Raw genomic sequence first — 15,900 nt, forward strand, 5'->3', positions numbered from 1 at the left:
CAACATTGCATACGTTTCCCTCTTCTCTTCGGTATCTGAAATTCCATTTAAATAGAGTTTGAATCTGATATGTTTAAAAACACTAATCAGGGGAAGCAAAGAACAAGAAATTGTGATGGATCCTTGAAAAGTCATAAAAAGTTTTGAAATATTATGCATGAAAATGTGTGGGAACCCTGAATGTTTTCAAATAATAATAGTGAAGTGAAAAGTACAACATTGGCTTCCAAAATGTCATAAGTAAAAGTAAAAGTTAAAGTAGCGTCAAATGAAAATACTCACGTAAAGTTGCTAAAAATTGTACAGTGTAGTACATGAGTAAATGTACATGTGACATTCCACCACCGGAGCTAGAACATGAGACTTTAATCACGAAAGTTACTCAGATCAAAAACAATAATCATGTATTAATGTTCATTCTTGATTTCCCTGCATTTGTATTTCAAAAAGGACAATTTCTATACTGTATTAGTGCAACTCACAGACAGTACGGTGCATTTCTGCTTCAGTGATTCAAACACATTAAAACGTCAGGTCTCTCTCTCGGCCGCCAGCCTTGTCAGTTCCTCTTCACCTGTTCTGGTTCCCTTTAAGTGGCACCTGTCAGCCTCAGTGTCCAGGCCCACTGGCAGGGCATCTGGCTGAAGGACAGCTGGGGCAGGAGAACCCGCAGCCCGCTGGGCTTCACAGGCTCCCACTGCAGAGAGCCGTGACCGAGAAGCTCCACCTTTTTTTTTTTTTTTTAGGACAAAAGCAAAACACGAACAAATTGACAGAAAAAAAGGGGAGAAAGAAAGAGAGATGCAGCATGAACAATGAGTTAACTTTATCTCCCAGGATGCAGTGTAGTTATTTGATGAGTTAGACTGATATATTGAGCTTTGATTAAATACTCTGTCATTTCGTTCTCTGATAATATGACAGAGGTTCTTTTTTTCTGACCAGAGTCACGTTATAATAGTCTGTAAAACCAGTCATACATTTTTACCGTCTTTATTCGTTTAATCAATTTATGCTATAAGATCTGAAAGTACTGGTACCACATCTGATTTGTCAGCTGTCAGAAAATTAATAAGCAACTATTTCAAACATTTACAACACTTTTAAGGAACTATTTTTTTGCAATTTGCTGCTTTTTTCTGTTTTATTTTATGGTAAACTAGCTTTTTTGAGATTGTTGGTCAGAAAAAAACTTGGCCTCTAAATACTTGTAGACATTTTTCACTATTTTCTGACAATCATTGTACTCAACTACTTATCAGTTCATTGAGAAAATAATTGTTAGAGAAATCGACAATGAAATAACAATTAGTTGTAGCCTTATATGCTACTTTAATTATTTATTTCAACAGCTAGCATGAATAACTGGAGCCTCTATACCATTAAAAAAAATATTGCTAACTCAGAAAATGTAACTGCTGTGAGGCAGACTGAAGAGGTTTACAGTCTTAAAAATATGTAATATATTGCATAAAAATTATCACATCTAACAGATAATATCTGCAAAAATATATGCTAATGATGACTTCAGTTTAAAAAGATAACTTGCAAATAACCATTTAATTTTTTTTTAAAATAAATATTAAATATTAAACATTTTTTTACTGATCCCTTAATCTTTTTTTCTTTGGTTTAAGAATTGTTTACTAAGTTATTCCCTAATATTCAACAGAAATTTATGTTATACTGTGTTTGTTAACTCAAACTCAGTTGAATTCAAAGGTTGGGATCCAGAAAAACCAAGTTACATACTTGTCGGGAAATTTTGCAGTTGAAAAACAAACTTATTTGTGGACAAACTGTGTAATAGAAAACATAGTTAATGTCTGCGCTGCCGTTCCTTGTTATTTAGCAATCATGATATATGCTGAGACTTGAATATACTTTTTATTGGCAAAGAGCTAATAGCTTAGCTCTGCCTCTGGCTCTGGTCTTACCTGAGTCTGTCCTTGTGTAGCCACGGGTTCATTCAGAATCACAGATCCTTTATTGGGCCATTCCAGTAAAGCAGCAAAGATGCTCTTTTCCTGTGGTCTGAAAGTGTACCTGTAAAGACAGACATGCAATTATTTGCAAAAAATATAATTTATTATATCTGATGTCATTACATGTTAGTTAGTTCGACATTATGAGAAAGAGAAAATTTAATTAAACACCGCTATGATGACTAAATGTAAGTCAAACAGTTATTTCTAATGTTGTCCCTAATGTAAAGCTGGCCAAGATGCAGGTGAGCAGGCGATAATATAGTACTATCATTAACAATGCGTGATTTTTTCGGAGGCAATTTGGAACAAAATAAACTGTGAAGAAATACACGTGTATAGAAATCATTTCACATTCTGTACAAGAACTGTGGGAATTGTGTGTCAAAATATCAAGAACAAAGAGGGAAGAAATGTAATCTATACCACAAAGTTCTCTTAAAAAGTTTGGCTGCACACTGCAACCAACATATATGAACACACACCAGATGTTGGGAGTGACAGAGTCGTTCTGAGCACGCCATGCTGTTGTGTTGTAGATGGCCTCCCCGTTGACCTTCAGCCACTGACCCATCTGCCTCAGACGCTCCTCGAAGATGGGAATGATCCTTCCATCATGTGTCGGGCCGATGTTCATCAGCAGGTTTCCCCCGCAGGACACAGTCTCCACCAGCGCCTGAAAACACCAGGTTGGATTTTATAGAAGAGACTTTATTGCTTTTCTGCACAAATGTTTCTTTGCAGCCTGAGGGTGCTGTTCCCTCAGACTCAATAGGACTAATACTAGAAAAGTAAAGGAGAGCGAATAACTATTACTTACCTATTTACTGACTAACAGAAAATGAATGGGCAACACTTTCAATTTTTAATGCAAAGTGCCAAACATTCCAGGTTCCAGCATATTAAATATAAACCTATCCTTGTTTATCATCAATAATAGAAGAGATGTATAACAGCTGTGAAGACAGACAAATGGACTCAGAAAGGCTATGAAAACAATAAGTGACACAAAATGACTACAAAGTGACACAAAACTTCTACAAAGCGACTTTCACTGACCACTAAGAGACACAAAACAACTACAAAGACATGTCAAATGACCACGAGAGAGACTCCAAAGACCACTTAGAGAGACAATACAACTACTAATATATATTAGTAGTTGTATATAGTATATATATATGTGAAAGCTATTTTATTGTAACATTATATTTTACATTTTATCACGTATTATGATTTTTTTCAACCTAATCAAACTGTTTACAGGTAAATGAGGTATTGCTGTCTCACCGCTACAAGCTGCTCGATGGTGAGGTAGTCACGTAGAGGAGCATTGCGTCTGTAACCCCAGGACTTTGTGTCGATGGTCATGCAGTTTTCCCACTTGTGTTTGAGCAGGTGTCCTGGCTGGTAGCGATCAGCGCAGGTGTAATATCCCCCGTGGGTGCAGATAGAGCCATAACCCCAGCGATCATTTGTCACCACTGTGTCTCGTACAGGACTGTAAAGACATGCAGATAGATATCACACTTTATGTGTACATGTTGAATCTAACAAAACACACATTTACTGTATAACTCAGCTTTATTACCTGTCATTATAGAGCCAAGCTAAAAAACCTGTGCTGTTCCAGTACTTGTCAGGCGCGTCGCCGTCCCCATCAGACCACAGCACCTCTGGTTTGTACTTGAGAATGAGCTCATAAAGCTCAGGCAGAGTTTTACTGGTAGGGAAGTAGTTTGTAGTGAAGACATTGGCAGCGTCCTGTTCAAAGAGCGGATTAAACCACTCAAAGAGAGAGTGGTACAGCCCTAAACGCATGTCACTGTGAGTGCGGACGGCACTCGCAACTTCATCTACTAGATCTCTCTTTGGTCCAACATCCACTGCGTTCCAGTTCCAGGAGTTTTTTGAGCCCCACAAAGTGAAACCTGAAAAATATGTAGATAAAACAATATACCCTCAAAGACGCAGCATGTGTGGAATTATATGCTTTGTTTTTGCACTTTGAAACTACCTTTTGTGTCTGTGCAGCAACTTAAACAAGAAAAGACATTATCTCGATCATGTCCTGTACCTTCATGGTGTTTTGTGGTCAGGACGATGTATTTTGCCCCTGATGCAGCAAAGATGTCAGTCCACTCTTTGGCATCAAAGAACTCAGCAGTGAACTGAGGTGCAAAGTCTTGATACTTGAAGTCTGGAGGATAATTCTTCTGCATGAAGTCTACATATGGCTTTAACTTTTGCTTCTGCCAGTACCACCTGCAACAGACAAATGACGCAGAACAGGCTGAAGGAAGACAAGCCACCAATTTGAACAGTTTTGTTCTATAATAACAAAATACATGTATATTTCCTGTATTTCAAACAATAATTGCAATTAATATTTTAGGTTGATGGTCTTTATTGGAAGGTGAAAGACTGTTACAGGTTACAAGTTTTAAAACAAAGTTCAAACTTACCATTTGATTAAGGCATGTTATTATTGTCATAATTAGTAATTAATTAATAAGTAATTAAGAATTTTCTAAACATCCTACAATACTCTATATAAACCCGGAAATAATGTATTTAAATTTTCACTTTTTCTAACCATATTCAGAGCTTATAGTCCTGTTAACTTAAAAATTGCGTATCTCACCATAAGGACCATTAAGTTGCTATTCTGGAGCTTTCAGTGAAACCACATGATTCCACTTCTTCAGCAGACTATCAGCAAACAGGGACAAGATCGTCTTAAAAATGCAAAGGAAAAAATAGAAATATGACCTAAAGCTCAATAACAGCTGCTGAATGGACCTTGACCTTGTGGCGAGATTTTCGTTTTTGCTTTAATGCTGATTTAAACTTCCTCCAAACGACAGTTTGTGACTTCACAGTTCAGGGAATGAAGTATACTCCCCATACTGTGATCACCTGCTTCACTTCGTGTACGTTACCTGAATGTCAGTTTCAGACTTTACCATAAACTCTCCTTGTCTGTAAAGTTGAAACCGTGTCATTAAATATGAATAACAAGAAACGGGGGACCAAAACTCACCAGAACCACTCGCTGCCAAAACTCGGGACAGAGAAGACCCCCCAGTGTATGAAGATGCCAAACTTGGCCTGATCGTACCACTCTGGCAATGGTCTGGAGTCGATGGATTCCCAGTTGGGTTCGTATTTTGCTCTGCCGGTGCCGATCAACAGCAAAAAGGAAAAAAGGAAAGAAACTGTTAAAAATCCCATTTCAGGTTCAGATCTCACCTAAGCTCGTGAAGCGAAACAATCCTCAGAGGGCTGGGTGACTATCACATGATGAAGCGGTTGACAGTTGACAGTAAAAACCATGAAGTCAACACAATACAGCAACAAAACAAGGAAGGTAATTTACAGACGCGAGGATACTGTTGTTGGATGTTTAATTTGTTGACCGGTGACGTTCAACCAATCAGATTTAATGGAACACCGCCTCCCCGGGCAACGCCGTGTTCTACATCTCGCGCTCCTACGAGTGTACGCATGCGCGGTCCGTCTCACTTTGCGGAATTAGGTGATGTTTATGTTACAGTGTCCACATGTATGGATACGTCGACTGTCACTGTCATATCTCTGCGGGGGATTTTGACAAGGTATTTTCACTCTTTTGACGACGCGATATTATATCTGAAATATGTTATGAAGCGTTAACTGTTCCGCTTTTCTTTATTAGGACTTAGAGGAGGTGGTTGAGAGTTCAAAAAAGGTGAGCCGTCTCAACCATAGGCAGTGTATTAACATATAAACCTTATGTACAGTCTTTGGTCTCAACTAAGAAGAAAGCGTTTAGTATCGCTGTTATTTTGTGTGTTTAACTAATTTCTCTGCTTTATTTTTTTCCAAGGCTGGACTATTGGCATTATTAGCCGTGGCTGAGCATGCAGGGGAATTTGACAAGATAATCGACTTGTCACAGAGGTAACCGACTATTCGAGTGACAAAATTTGAGTTTAACCCGTCACTTGTCTCTTTGTGTTGACGTTTTCACTGGTTTCTAGGTTTCCTGGGTTTATTTTTCCCTGTTTAGGCGTCCACCCTGTTCAAGAAGTCCCCCCAGAGCAACAGAGGGGGGCTACTCTCCAGGTAGGCTACAGTTTAAAGGGTCAGTTCACCCAAATTACAAAAACAATGATCTCACTCACCTGTAGTTTTATCTACAGGCAGGTAGCTTTGGTTTGAAGTATTTCTTTAAGATTTCTGCCACAACCTATAACATTTAATCAAAGAGGTCCAGATCCTACCAGAGGGCTTTGTAGCACCTATCTTCTCCAACCCATATTCTCCATATACTGTACGTGTACACGTTATTAACCTAATCTGTTCGTATTTTGTAAAGTCTTTATTTTACTGTTATTACTTTTAACTTTGATTACATGCCATCTATTGCATGTTTTCTAGAAATATGTTGGAGGTAATTTTTTTTGCCTGTATTTATTAATGACAGTGGAGAAATGGGTGAGAAATTACATCAAGCAGAGGGTATAATCTTTTGATTGATTGTTAAGCACCTTGAAGAAAATTAAAAAAGAAATGTCTTAACTTAAATAGAATTTCTGCACTGAAATACAGCAACACTTGCCTCCAGAAACAAAGTCCTCATTACTCTGGATGATTCATAGAAGAAACTGCCAGAGTAACGGGGACAATTTATGAAAGCATAAACCCAGCCACACCACAGAGGTGGGAAGATGGCAGAAATCCCAAAAACAGATATCACAAAACCTGAACAATTCCATGAGTCCTACCTGAGAACATTTATTGTGTTTTGGGAGTATTTCAGTGAATTTCCACAGTTGTCATGTTAGGAATAAAGTGTGTTTTTTCCGTCCTTTTTCCAGGATCTAGATGCTGCTCTGCCCATAATAGAGAAATATAAAGACCACCTTGTGGCCATTGGGGAGGTAATGATTAATAATTCAGTATCTCTGATGTGGTTATATTTAATTAAAGTTTGCTGTCCTGGCTTTCTTTTGCATTCGTGTTAACTCTTTTTATGTGTGTCTTTTATTTTAGGTTGGTTTGGATTTTACACCCAGATATGTCAGTGGTGAGACTGACAAAGAGAGTCAGAGGCAGGTCCTCATTCGTCAAGCACAGATCGCCAAGGAACTGGATCTCCCTCTGTGAGTCACACTGTAGATGATACAAACTCAACTGGAAGATTGAATTTAAGCTTCTTAAGATAGTTTACCTGCACTGGAGCTGCAGCTAATGATCGTTTTCACTGTTGATTAATCTGTTGATTATTTTCTTGATAATTCAGTAATAAAATGTAAGAAAATATCCTAAAGCCCAAGATATGTCCTCAAATTCATGTTTTGACCACAACCTCAAGCTATTCCATTTACTGTCAACGAGGAGGAAAGAAACCAGAAATTTACTATTTATGTTTGCCGTTATTTACATTTAAAAGGCTAGAATCAGACAATTGGATTTTTTTAGAATTTTTTTTAATTAACTCAAACCGATTAATCAACTATCATATCAGTTGGCGATTTAATAGTGACATTAATTAGTTAATAAATAAATTATTGCTGCTCTAGTATGCACACTACATCACAATATCATATCAGCTGCACGGAAAAAAGGCAAGAACAATTAAAGTATAGGGATTAGATGCTTCCACAAAAATGAGAGTATCATTTCAACACATTATGATCAATTACCCGTCTTCAACGGGTAATTGATCATAACGTCAGTAAAGAGTCAGTCTTTTTCAGGAACATGTACTCACCATGCAGGCAGCTTTTTATCCTGATATTTGAAAGTTAGAAATCCGCTCACAGCCCTTAACTTTGTGAAAATATTTAATACTTATTTAACAAACAGCTGTTGGTGGCATTCCCAGAATTAGATGGCATGTTTGACTGCAAATTTTTTGTCAAAGAAAAATGTTTTCAGAGCATCTTTAAAACAATCTATACATCCTCAGTCTGTGCAGCAACATGAAATTCATCATTTGTGCCTTAACAAACAGACTTCTTCAATGTTTTTATGTTATTTCTAGAAATGTTCATTCACGGTCTGCAGGAAGACCCACCATCCAGCTCCTGAAAGAGCAAGGTAAACATCAAAGTTTAGATTATCTCCTGTTTACTTGAGTGTGTAAGTGGTGAACTGCAATTCCTCTGAAAATTCACTAGGTGTCGAGAAAGTGCTGCTTCACGCTTTTGATGGGAAACCGTCTGTCGCCATGGAGGGAGTGAAGGCTGGATATTTCTTTTCTATCCCACCGTCCATCATACGCAGTGAACAGGTACAACAGAGCACCAGATCATGTTTAATTTACACTGTGTCTTAACCTAACCTTGCTAAAAATGTAAACACCAGCAAATACACTCTTACACATACACATGCTTATTTGTAATTTGATTATTAATAGACAGGAATTTGTGGATTTTAAAAACATAGTTGAAAATTATTTGAATATCTTTGTTTTTTTTACATTTGAGCATTCATAGTTTACACAACTCAAATACTGACACGGTCTCTTCAGACAGACCGACATGTTTACTTGGCTGTTTTATCACATTAAATGTTAATGATTAATGATGTTTTTTTGTGTATTTTCCACCAAGAAGCAGAAACTTGTGAAACAGCTGCCGTTAGAGAACATCTGTCTAGAAACTGATTCACCTGCTCTTGGTCCAGAAAAGCAGGTAAAGTATTTTTTTTCTCATTTGCACTGCATGTTTTTGTTTTGTTTGGTTTGGTTTGTTTTTTTGTTAAACTTAATTAATTCAGGCATCGAGAGCGCTCAGGTTTCCTGCAAGGTTGCAAAATAATTATTAGACATGTCCATAAAACAAATATTTGTTTACAATGAATAAATGCATCCAAACCTACCAAAATTGTAATTAAAACACCTTTAAAATTATACTTACATCTACACCATCATTGTGTTCCTATGCCCCAAAAATAAGCACGGTCTTGACATTTTGCAAAGTACCTGTTTGTGTCGGTCTTGTCTGTTGGCGTTGAGCATATGAAGCCATTTGGTAGCGGGAATGTCTTATGAGCAAGTAAAGTTAGCAAGCTGTAGCAGTTTTTTTTATCCGCAAATGACTGGAAAGTATGTTTAATAAAGTTTGGCTGTATTGTTATATTGTTACATTTTTAACTACTTTAAGAATGAAAATGTGTAAAATATTAAGGAATATTATTTAACTGTTTGAAATGTGTGGGAACCCCATGTATTACCTTGAATGTTTTTCACCCCTTCATGTTCTGCCTCCTGGTTGCAGGTGAGAAATGAGCCCAAAAACATCTGCATCTCTGCCGAGTACATCAGTAAAATCAAAGGAGTGTCGCTGCAGGAGGTGATGGAGGTGACGACACAGAACGCTCTCCGACTCTTCCCAAAGCTTAAATCTGCCATCAGACTCTGACAAAGCCTTGGTCATTAATTTCATCAGTCAAAATATCTCAAATGATATGCCCAAATAATTTAATGTGGAAGTCTGATTTACATTTTAAAGCACCTTGGTGAAGCATTAAGTCTGAGAAGGTGAAAATCTGTGTTATAGCCGCCTATTTAAAGCCAAAACACCAACATGTGGACTACATAACTGTACTTGAGTTTGGGAAGCCATTTATTTATCTCCATGTATTATTAAATGAAGGAAGATGAGATAATTTAACACACAAGTTGGACATTTTTCATGTGTGTGATGCATCTGAAACATCCAACATTTCTTAACACCTTGTCAAGCATCAAAAACAACAGCTGGCATCCATCGTGGGCGCTCATTGAAACACTGTAAAGTGAATAATCATCACATGCCAGAGTGTTATTTTTATATTTTTCCCATCAACAGGTCTAAGCAGAGCAGTGACATCACTAAGTTAGTAATTTCAGTGGTCACTTGTACTATGATTCATCATTCAACATTAGCTGCTGTAGCCAAACTCCAGTGGCCCTTAGTCAGTGGCAGTTCACAGCTGTGTGGGGTATTGCTGCCTTCAAGTGCTCCTCAAAAGATACGACTTTTGAGCTCTGAGGGTTTAGAGTTATGTCCTACTGCTGAGTACTTTAGATGTGTTTTGGCTAAAACAGTTTAATTTGTTTCAATGGAAAATTAAAATGTCAATTAATGAACTAAATTGAGATCTAAGTTTGTTTTTTCAGCCTGACAGTAGTGATATGGCAGGTGAAAATGCAGATTTCTTATTAAAGACGTTGACACGGCCTCACATATCAACAACTGACAAGTACTGTTTAACTTATTATCTGTATCAGCGCTCAGAAAACATGTGCAGAGTAAGTCATGCGCTAAATGTAATGATGTCCTTGATTATAAAGTTGTTTATCCCCACAATACATTAATTCTACTATATTTCCTCAATAAAATTAATTCTATACTTTTATTTTGCTCTAATTTCCCAGATTATCTTTCTTACTTGTTGCATAATAAAGTCAAACAATCTAAAGTCTGTAGCATGTGACAGAATTAGAATAAATAAAATTAAAGTACATTTTTATATATATATATGTATGTATATATATATATATATATATATATATATATATATATATATATAATATATATATATATATATATTTGGTTCACAGAGTGGCATATGCATGTTTATGTAAATGACAGAAAATAACAGCAACACTTGCACGATTAAAATAAGCAGTTTAGTCTGTATTTTAAATTGTTAATTACTTTTATATTGACATTTATAAATAATTAAACTTTCTTTTTTTTATAGTTTTATAGTTTTGGGGGGGTAACGGGAAAATAGCACTCAGTTTTACTTAGGTCACTGACCTCCAGACATCATTAAATTTACCTAAAAAAACTAAATCAGAAACCATTAAATTTACTTTGGCACCATTATGATTTCAACTAAACTAAATTGATTTGTGTTCATTCTTCCGGATGTTTGCGCTGTCGTGAACGCATCGTGCGTGCGGCTCACGCTCTGCGCTGACGCGTCGGCCGTCACGCCCTCGGGGACGGACTGACGGTCTGTCGGACCAGTGCGGAGGTTTGTTTATAGCCGGAGCTCGCGGCTGAACTTTGCCTCATTGGCTCGTGTTTGTTAAACGTCCCCGCGGTGTCGCCGCGTGGAAAATTAGCATGCCCTTCAGCGTGTCGCGCGCCTCTCCGCCCTGCTTGCTCGAGTTGAGGTGTTTACAAAAAAGTGTGTCAAGTCAAATCAAGGTGAACGGCGTCTCGTGCTGTAGTCGCACGATGCTCACAGCGTGCCCGCGGTGCTGAGAGGACTGAAGGGTTAAAAAAAACTTCTGTTGGTGGTGAGTCAAAGTTTTGATTTTTCATTGTTAAAATTGTCGGAAAATCTGTTTTATTGAAATGTATTTGTTTTAAAACGTTTTAAAAGTGTGCGTGTTTTTCTGCTCACTCTTATCTCACAGCCAGCCAGGTTGATATTGCACTTTTATCAGTGTTTGATTAGGTTGTTTTCTTAAAGCTGTGGACGTGGAGTCAGGCTTTATTCTACAAGCATGGGAACATAAACTGATGTTCAGACACTGATGAGATCCTAAACTGGGGGCGTATTTATGTTCCCGGGCTCATTTGCTCCCAAACAATATCCTTTCACATGACTCATTAAGTGAATATTTATGGTCTCAGTAATGTTTTGCCCCAGGTTAAATGTTCAGTATATATCTCCTTGAGTCAATATGTTGAAATCACCTGTCTATAGCTTGTAGCTGACTGATATTACGCCCTCTGAAACCCACTGTATGCCCTCAGATTTGTTTGACAGTTTTTTGACTTTGGACATTGATATCTCCACCGTGGCCGAACAGATTTTTACCATTTAAGCTGCATTTGAAATGACCGTCACCTTTTGCTCTTTTATGATTTAAACTGTGAAGCTTGCCTTTATTTATATCTTACAATGTTAGTTTATATTAAGAGACACACGGCCTCAACTGAACTCTTCCATCTCACCTCACTACCCAAAAGTAACCTCTACTTCCTGTCTTCTGCAGGTCTGAACATAAACACCATGACAGGTGACGTGGTGGTCTGGAGGGGTCTGATCTGGATGAAGCAGGCGGCCAGCAGAGCCCCACACGGCGGCCTGCACGGCACCGGGAACCAGAGGCTGGTGAACTTCCATCACGCTGCCGGATCAGTGAGGGTGAGCGAGTCAGCCAGGATCTGGTCATCATGCAGCTGCAGAGCCGGATAGAGTTTCACAAACATGCAACCCAGATTCCTCCAGAGTCTGATCCTGCACCATCACCTCATCCACACTGCAACAGATGAGAGGATTTATAAAGTCCCATAGTGGTCTTTACTGCCAAAAACTATCTAAAAAATTTAGAGTGGGAAGTAAAGCCTCTGAAACAACATTTGAACATTTGCTGCCACATATTTGCTTTGAAACCCCTGAAACTGATGCAGAGTTTACTTGTAGTCCAACAGCTAGTGGCTACCCCTTAAAACCTTTCTGATTTGTTTACTTTGAATAATTAATAAAGAGTTCAATCAAAAAGGTAATTCAACAGGCCCGCTGCGGATCCTTAAAAAGTCTTAAAAGGCATTGAATTCATTAATCTAAAAATTAGGCCTTAATTTTTTATTAAAATGACTGAAATTCAAATTGAAATTGAAAATGACTTGTCAAAAGTCTTAAAAACGCTCAGACTTGGGAAGCTGGAGTTTGTGAATCGTTTTTTCTGACGTTGCATTGCAAAATCTCAAAATAATTAGTTAGATCTGTTTTTTAGTTAAATTTAATAATAATAAGTCGGCAAGAAAATTGGAATTCAAGAGTCACTGTGACTAAAACATCATTGGCCATCATTTGGGAATTCACACTCTAAAACAGTTGGAGATGTGTGTGTGAGATGTCCAGGTTTTAGAATTTGTAGCTTCTCCACATTAACATATTTGAAGCACTGTCATTGTCTGGCTACATATGAGTCTGGATAGACATGGATTTAAACTGTAATTACAACTTAACCCTTTGAAACCTGAGAATTAATGAATGAACATTTATTTCAGATATGTGAAAACAAATTAACAAACAAAAAAATGAATTAGTTCCATCAAATAAGCAAAATAAAGTGAAAAGCATGTTATAAAAAAAATCTGTTGAAAAAAAACTGATGTGTTAAGGGGTTAATTTGTGAATTATAGAAGTGCTGTTTTTTATGTTTAATCTTTCTGCTAAGCTAACCAAACCAGCTGCTGGCTGTAGCTTCATAGTTATCTGGAAGAACAACCAAATGAGCATGTATCCTAAATGTTTACCACCTGCTCATATGAATCATATGTTGTTGTCCAGGAGACGTTCAGCAAACAGCGAGAAGTCTGCGTCCGCAGATCCGCAGCGGCACAGCTTCACAGATATTCCACTATGGGAGCTTGTTTCAGCACCTGTTTCACTGGAGGTGTAAACGGCGGACAGACGACCTGCAGCGGGAAACCCAGCACTAAACATCTGAAGTACCGTAAGGACTGGACACGCCAACTGTTCTGTGGACACACCAGGTTATTTAACCAGGACAACCCCACTGTGGGACGTCTGACACAAGAGGACGTGGATAAAGCCGGAAACGCCAAGAAAACAGACATCAAGCAACATAAGCAAGTGGTACCCAGCACCTTTTTTTTAAAATCAGTGTTTGTATGTTTAGAATCAGTAGCTCTTGCTTCAGTGATGTGTTTATTCTTATTTTTTTAACATTGTTTAAAGCATTTTTTATTTGTCCTACAAGTTTAGTCCTTGTCCTGTGTTTCAGCTCAGTGACAGAGCCAGAGAGAGGAAGGTGCCTGTCACGCGGATAGGAAGGCTGGTGAATTTTGGAGGTAGGTGTGTTTACTGGTATACTGGGTATGTTGCAAAAGGAAAGTGACATTGATGTTTCCATAATCCTTATAACCAGTTAGTCTCAGATTACTGGGCCGCTGCCAGGTGCTGGCAAAGTCTGATATTGTGTAAATATGACGCAAAACACAGCTTTATGTGCATGTTTTGGGGGATTATTTAAGAGTTAAATAAAACAGCCGACATGTTGCTTTACTGGCACATGTATCAAAGTGTAGGATTGTTTGATGTAGTAATTTATTCTTTATTTATTTATTTTTTCAGTTTCACTGCCCTTAAGTTTTGTTTTTTAAGCCTATTTTAAGTTATTCTTTTTCTCCTTAAATTTTAATGGCACCCTGTGGAGATTTCTTATAAAAAAAAAAACCACACATGTAATGTTTACATTTGATGTTTCTCAACTAAAAGCCTTTGTGTGTATCCCAGAGGTCGGACAAATGTGTTGAAATAATTTCCTTCCTTATAAAACACTTGCAAAGCAGATTTTCTAAAACACGTTGAAACCAGCACTGTTTATATCCAAGTTTCTTCCTCTTCTCTGCTGCTTCATTTGCTGCAATATTTGGTAGGTATCCACAACCTCCAGATCAGAGTGAAATAACGCTATAGTTTTTTAATTAAAAGTAGAATTTACAATGCTTTTTTATAGTAGGATTTATAGAAAATTAATCTGCAACAATTTAAAGTCATATTTTAAGCAAAAAATTTCCTATTCTTGGTTTCAGATTCGTAAACATTTTCAGACTAAATTAATAGAAGAGGCCACAGATTAATCAGTAATAAAAAATCATCAGTTAGACCCCTTCTGATTATGCTTCTGAACTAATTTAATGCTACTCTGGCTTTTCTTTTTATAACTAAAAGATGAAATAGCCCAGTTTCTAAATTTGTTGCATTTATTAACTCAAGATAATTTTTATGAACTTAAACTCATTTTCTTAACTAGCGTCCAACTGTTTTTGACTCGAGTTGCATAAACAAGTTGTGCAAATGACATTCGCAGCGCTGGCACTTCCTCCAGAGCAGCAAGGGCTCATGGGAGACCAACAAGGCGCTCTGCAGGTTGTCAGCACGGCAGTTCTCCCTCACAGGACTGAAATTACAGAGCGCCAATAGTTGGGAAAATGTTGCGTGGACTATCAGTCGTTTCTTTCCTCTTCTCTTTTGGCATTTAATGACTCCTGAACTCTCAAAGGCTCTAAAGGAGAAAAATCAGACCCGCCTCTGCTTACTGATTGCTGTTATCACTACCTTTTTTGTCGTGGCTGTTATCAGATGCAGAGTAGGACATTGGTGAAGGGACATTCATAAAAATCAATTGCCAGGTTGCTAATGTTAGCTTCACTTTTTAAACAGTTCCTGTCAATTCAAAAATAACTTGCAAATCATGTTTTACATGATTATTATAAATATTTCTTTTTGCAGGTCTGGCTGTTGGGCTCGGCATTGGGGCGATCGCTGAAGTGGCCAAGAAGAGCTTAAAACCCCAACAACAGCAAGGTGATAAGGGAAATATGTTTGCTTTATTGCTGGTTTGAGGAGTTGGACGTTTTTAGATTTTAACTGTCATATTAGCGCCATAAAAGCAAACACGGTCACTCCTCATGTTAAGGCAACAATAGTGTGTAATTTAAAAAAGTAAAAAGTCATAATATAATATGTCATTAAAAATGTGATAAAATGTCATAAAAGTAAAGTCTCATATAATAAATCCTAAAAATAAAAAAGTCATAATTTAAAAAGTCTTTAGTAAGTGATGAAAACCGAAAATAAAAGTCATAGTCATGTATTTCACAATTTTTTTTAAAAATCAGAGAAGGCCACAAAAAAAAAGTCATAGTCTAAAATAAAATAAAAATCTAATCTCTATAGTATGTCTTAAAAATAAGAAAGTCATAGTAAAGTATGCCGTAAAATCTTAAAAAATAGTCATAATATGGTNAAAAAAAAAGTCATAGTCTAAAATAAAATAAAAATCTAATCTCTATAGTATGTCTTAAAAATAAGAAAGTCATAGTAAAGTATGCCGTAAAATCTTAAAAAATAGTCCTAATATGGTGTGACTATGTTTTTAGAT

General features: G+C 37.2%; 3 protein-coding genes across 4 annotated transcripts; 2 read left to right on the forward strand and 1 right to left on the reverse strand.

Annotated features, from left to right (window-relative positions):
- Positions 1–205: 205 nt before the first annotated feature.
- fuca2 (alpha-L-fucosidase 2) lies at positions 206–5,373 on the reverse strand. Its single transcript, XM_042500655.1, has 7 exons — positions 5,029–5,373; positions 4,063–4,250; positions 3,577–3,916; positions 3,276–3,486; positions 2,471–2,661; positions 1,938–2,046; positions 206–727 (listed from the first exon to the last, which is right to left on the reverse strand). Exons 1-7 carry the CDS (start codon positions 5,217–5,219, stop codon positions 590–592), a joined length of 1,368 nt encoding a protein of 455 aa, XP_042356589.1. The 5' UTR covers positions 5,220–5,373; the 3' UTR covers positions 206–589.
- A 135-nt stretch (positions 5,374–5,508) lies between these two features.
- LOC121953697 (putative deoxyribonuclease TATDN3) lies at positions 5,509–10,112 on the forward strand. Of its 2 annotated transcripts, none has more exons than XM_042500899.1 (10): positions 5,509–5,602; positions 5,683–5,715; positions 5,854–5,927; positions 6,008–6,092; positions 6,848–6,910; positions 7,023–7,132; positions 8,017–8,072; positions 8,153–8,265; positions 8,588–8,668; positions 9,254–10,112. In XM_042500899.1, the coding sequence occupies exons 1-10, from the start codon at positions 5,549–5,551 to the stop codon at positions 9,395–9,397; spliced, it is 813 nt and encodes a 270-aa protein (XP_042356833.1). In that variant the 5' UTR covers positions 5,509–5,548; the 3' UTR covers positions 9,398–10,112. The 2 variants fall into 2 exon arrangements, with proteins under 2 accessions (XP_042356833.1, XP_042356834.1); XM_042500900.1 differs by having other exon boundaries at positions 8,591–8,668.
- Positions 10,113–10,998: 886 nt separating this feature from the next.
- On the forward strand, positions 10,999–15,406 carry LOC121954065 (atypical kinase COQ8A, mitochondrial-like). The gene is made up of 5 exons (XM_042501386.1): positions 10,999–11,271; positions 11,977–12,128; positions 13,281–13,589; positions 13,738–13,804; positions 15,249–15,406. Exons 2-5 carry the CDS (start codon positions 11,994–11,996, stop codon positions 15,359–15,361), a joined length of 624 nt encoding a protein of 207 aa, XP_042357320.1. The 5' UTR covers positions 10,999–11,271; positions 11,977–11,993; the 3' UTR covers positions 15,362–15,406.
- The last annotated feature ends 494 nt before the right edge of the window (positions 15,407–15,900 follow it).

This window comes from Plectropomus leopardus, chromosome 14 (genome assembly GCF_008729295.1).
Source record: "Plectropomus leopardus isolate mb chromosome 14, YSFRI_Pleo_2.0, whole genome shotgun sequence".
NCBI classification, from domain to species: Eukaryota; Metazoa; Chordata; class Actinopteri; order Perciformes; family Serranidae; genus Plectropomus; species Plectropomus leopardus.

Coding starts and splice junctions, on each gene's coding strand:
- fuca2 (XM_042500655.1), bottom strand. CDS start 5,219: ATGGGATTTTTAACAGTTTCTTTCCTTTTTTCCTTTTTGCTGTTGATC. Junction 3,487..3,576: donor GCTTGGCTCTATAATGACAG/GTAATAAAGCTG, acceptor ATGTCTTTACAG/TCCTGTACGAGACACAGTGG. Junction 2,662..3,275: donor CCATCGAGCAGCTTGTAGCG/GTGAGACAGCAA, acceptor TGGTGTTTTCAG/GCGCTGGTGGAGACTGTGTC.
- LOC121953697 (XM_042500899.1), top strand. CDS start 5,549: ATGTATGGATACGTCGACTGTCACTGTCATATCTCTGCGGGGGATTTT. Junction 6,093..6,847: donor AGAGGGGGGCTACTCTCCAG/GTAGGCTACAGT, acceptor TCCTTTTTCCAG/GATCTAGATGCTGCTCTGCC. Junction 7,133..8,016: donor AAGGAACTGGATCTCCCTCT/GTGAGTCACACT, acceptor TGTTATTTCTAG/AAATGTTCATTCACGGTCTG.
- LOC121954065 (XM_042501386.1), top strand. CDS start 11,994: ATGACAGGTGACGTGGTGGTCTGGAGGGGTCTGATCTGGATGAAGCAG. Junction 12,129..13,280: donor ACGCTGCCGGATCAGTGAGG/GTGAGCGAGTCA, acceptor GTTGTTGTCCAG/GAGACGTTCAGCAAACAGCG. Junction 13,590..13,737: donor TCAAGCAACATAAGCAAGTG/GTACCCAGCACC, acceptor CCTGTGTTTCAG/CTCAGTGACAGAGCCAGAGA.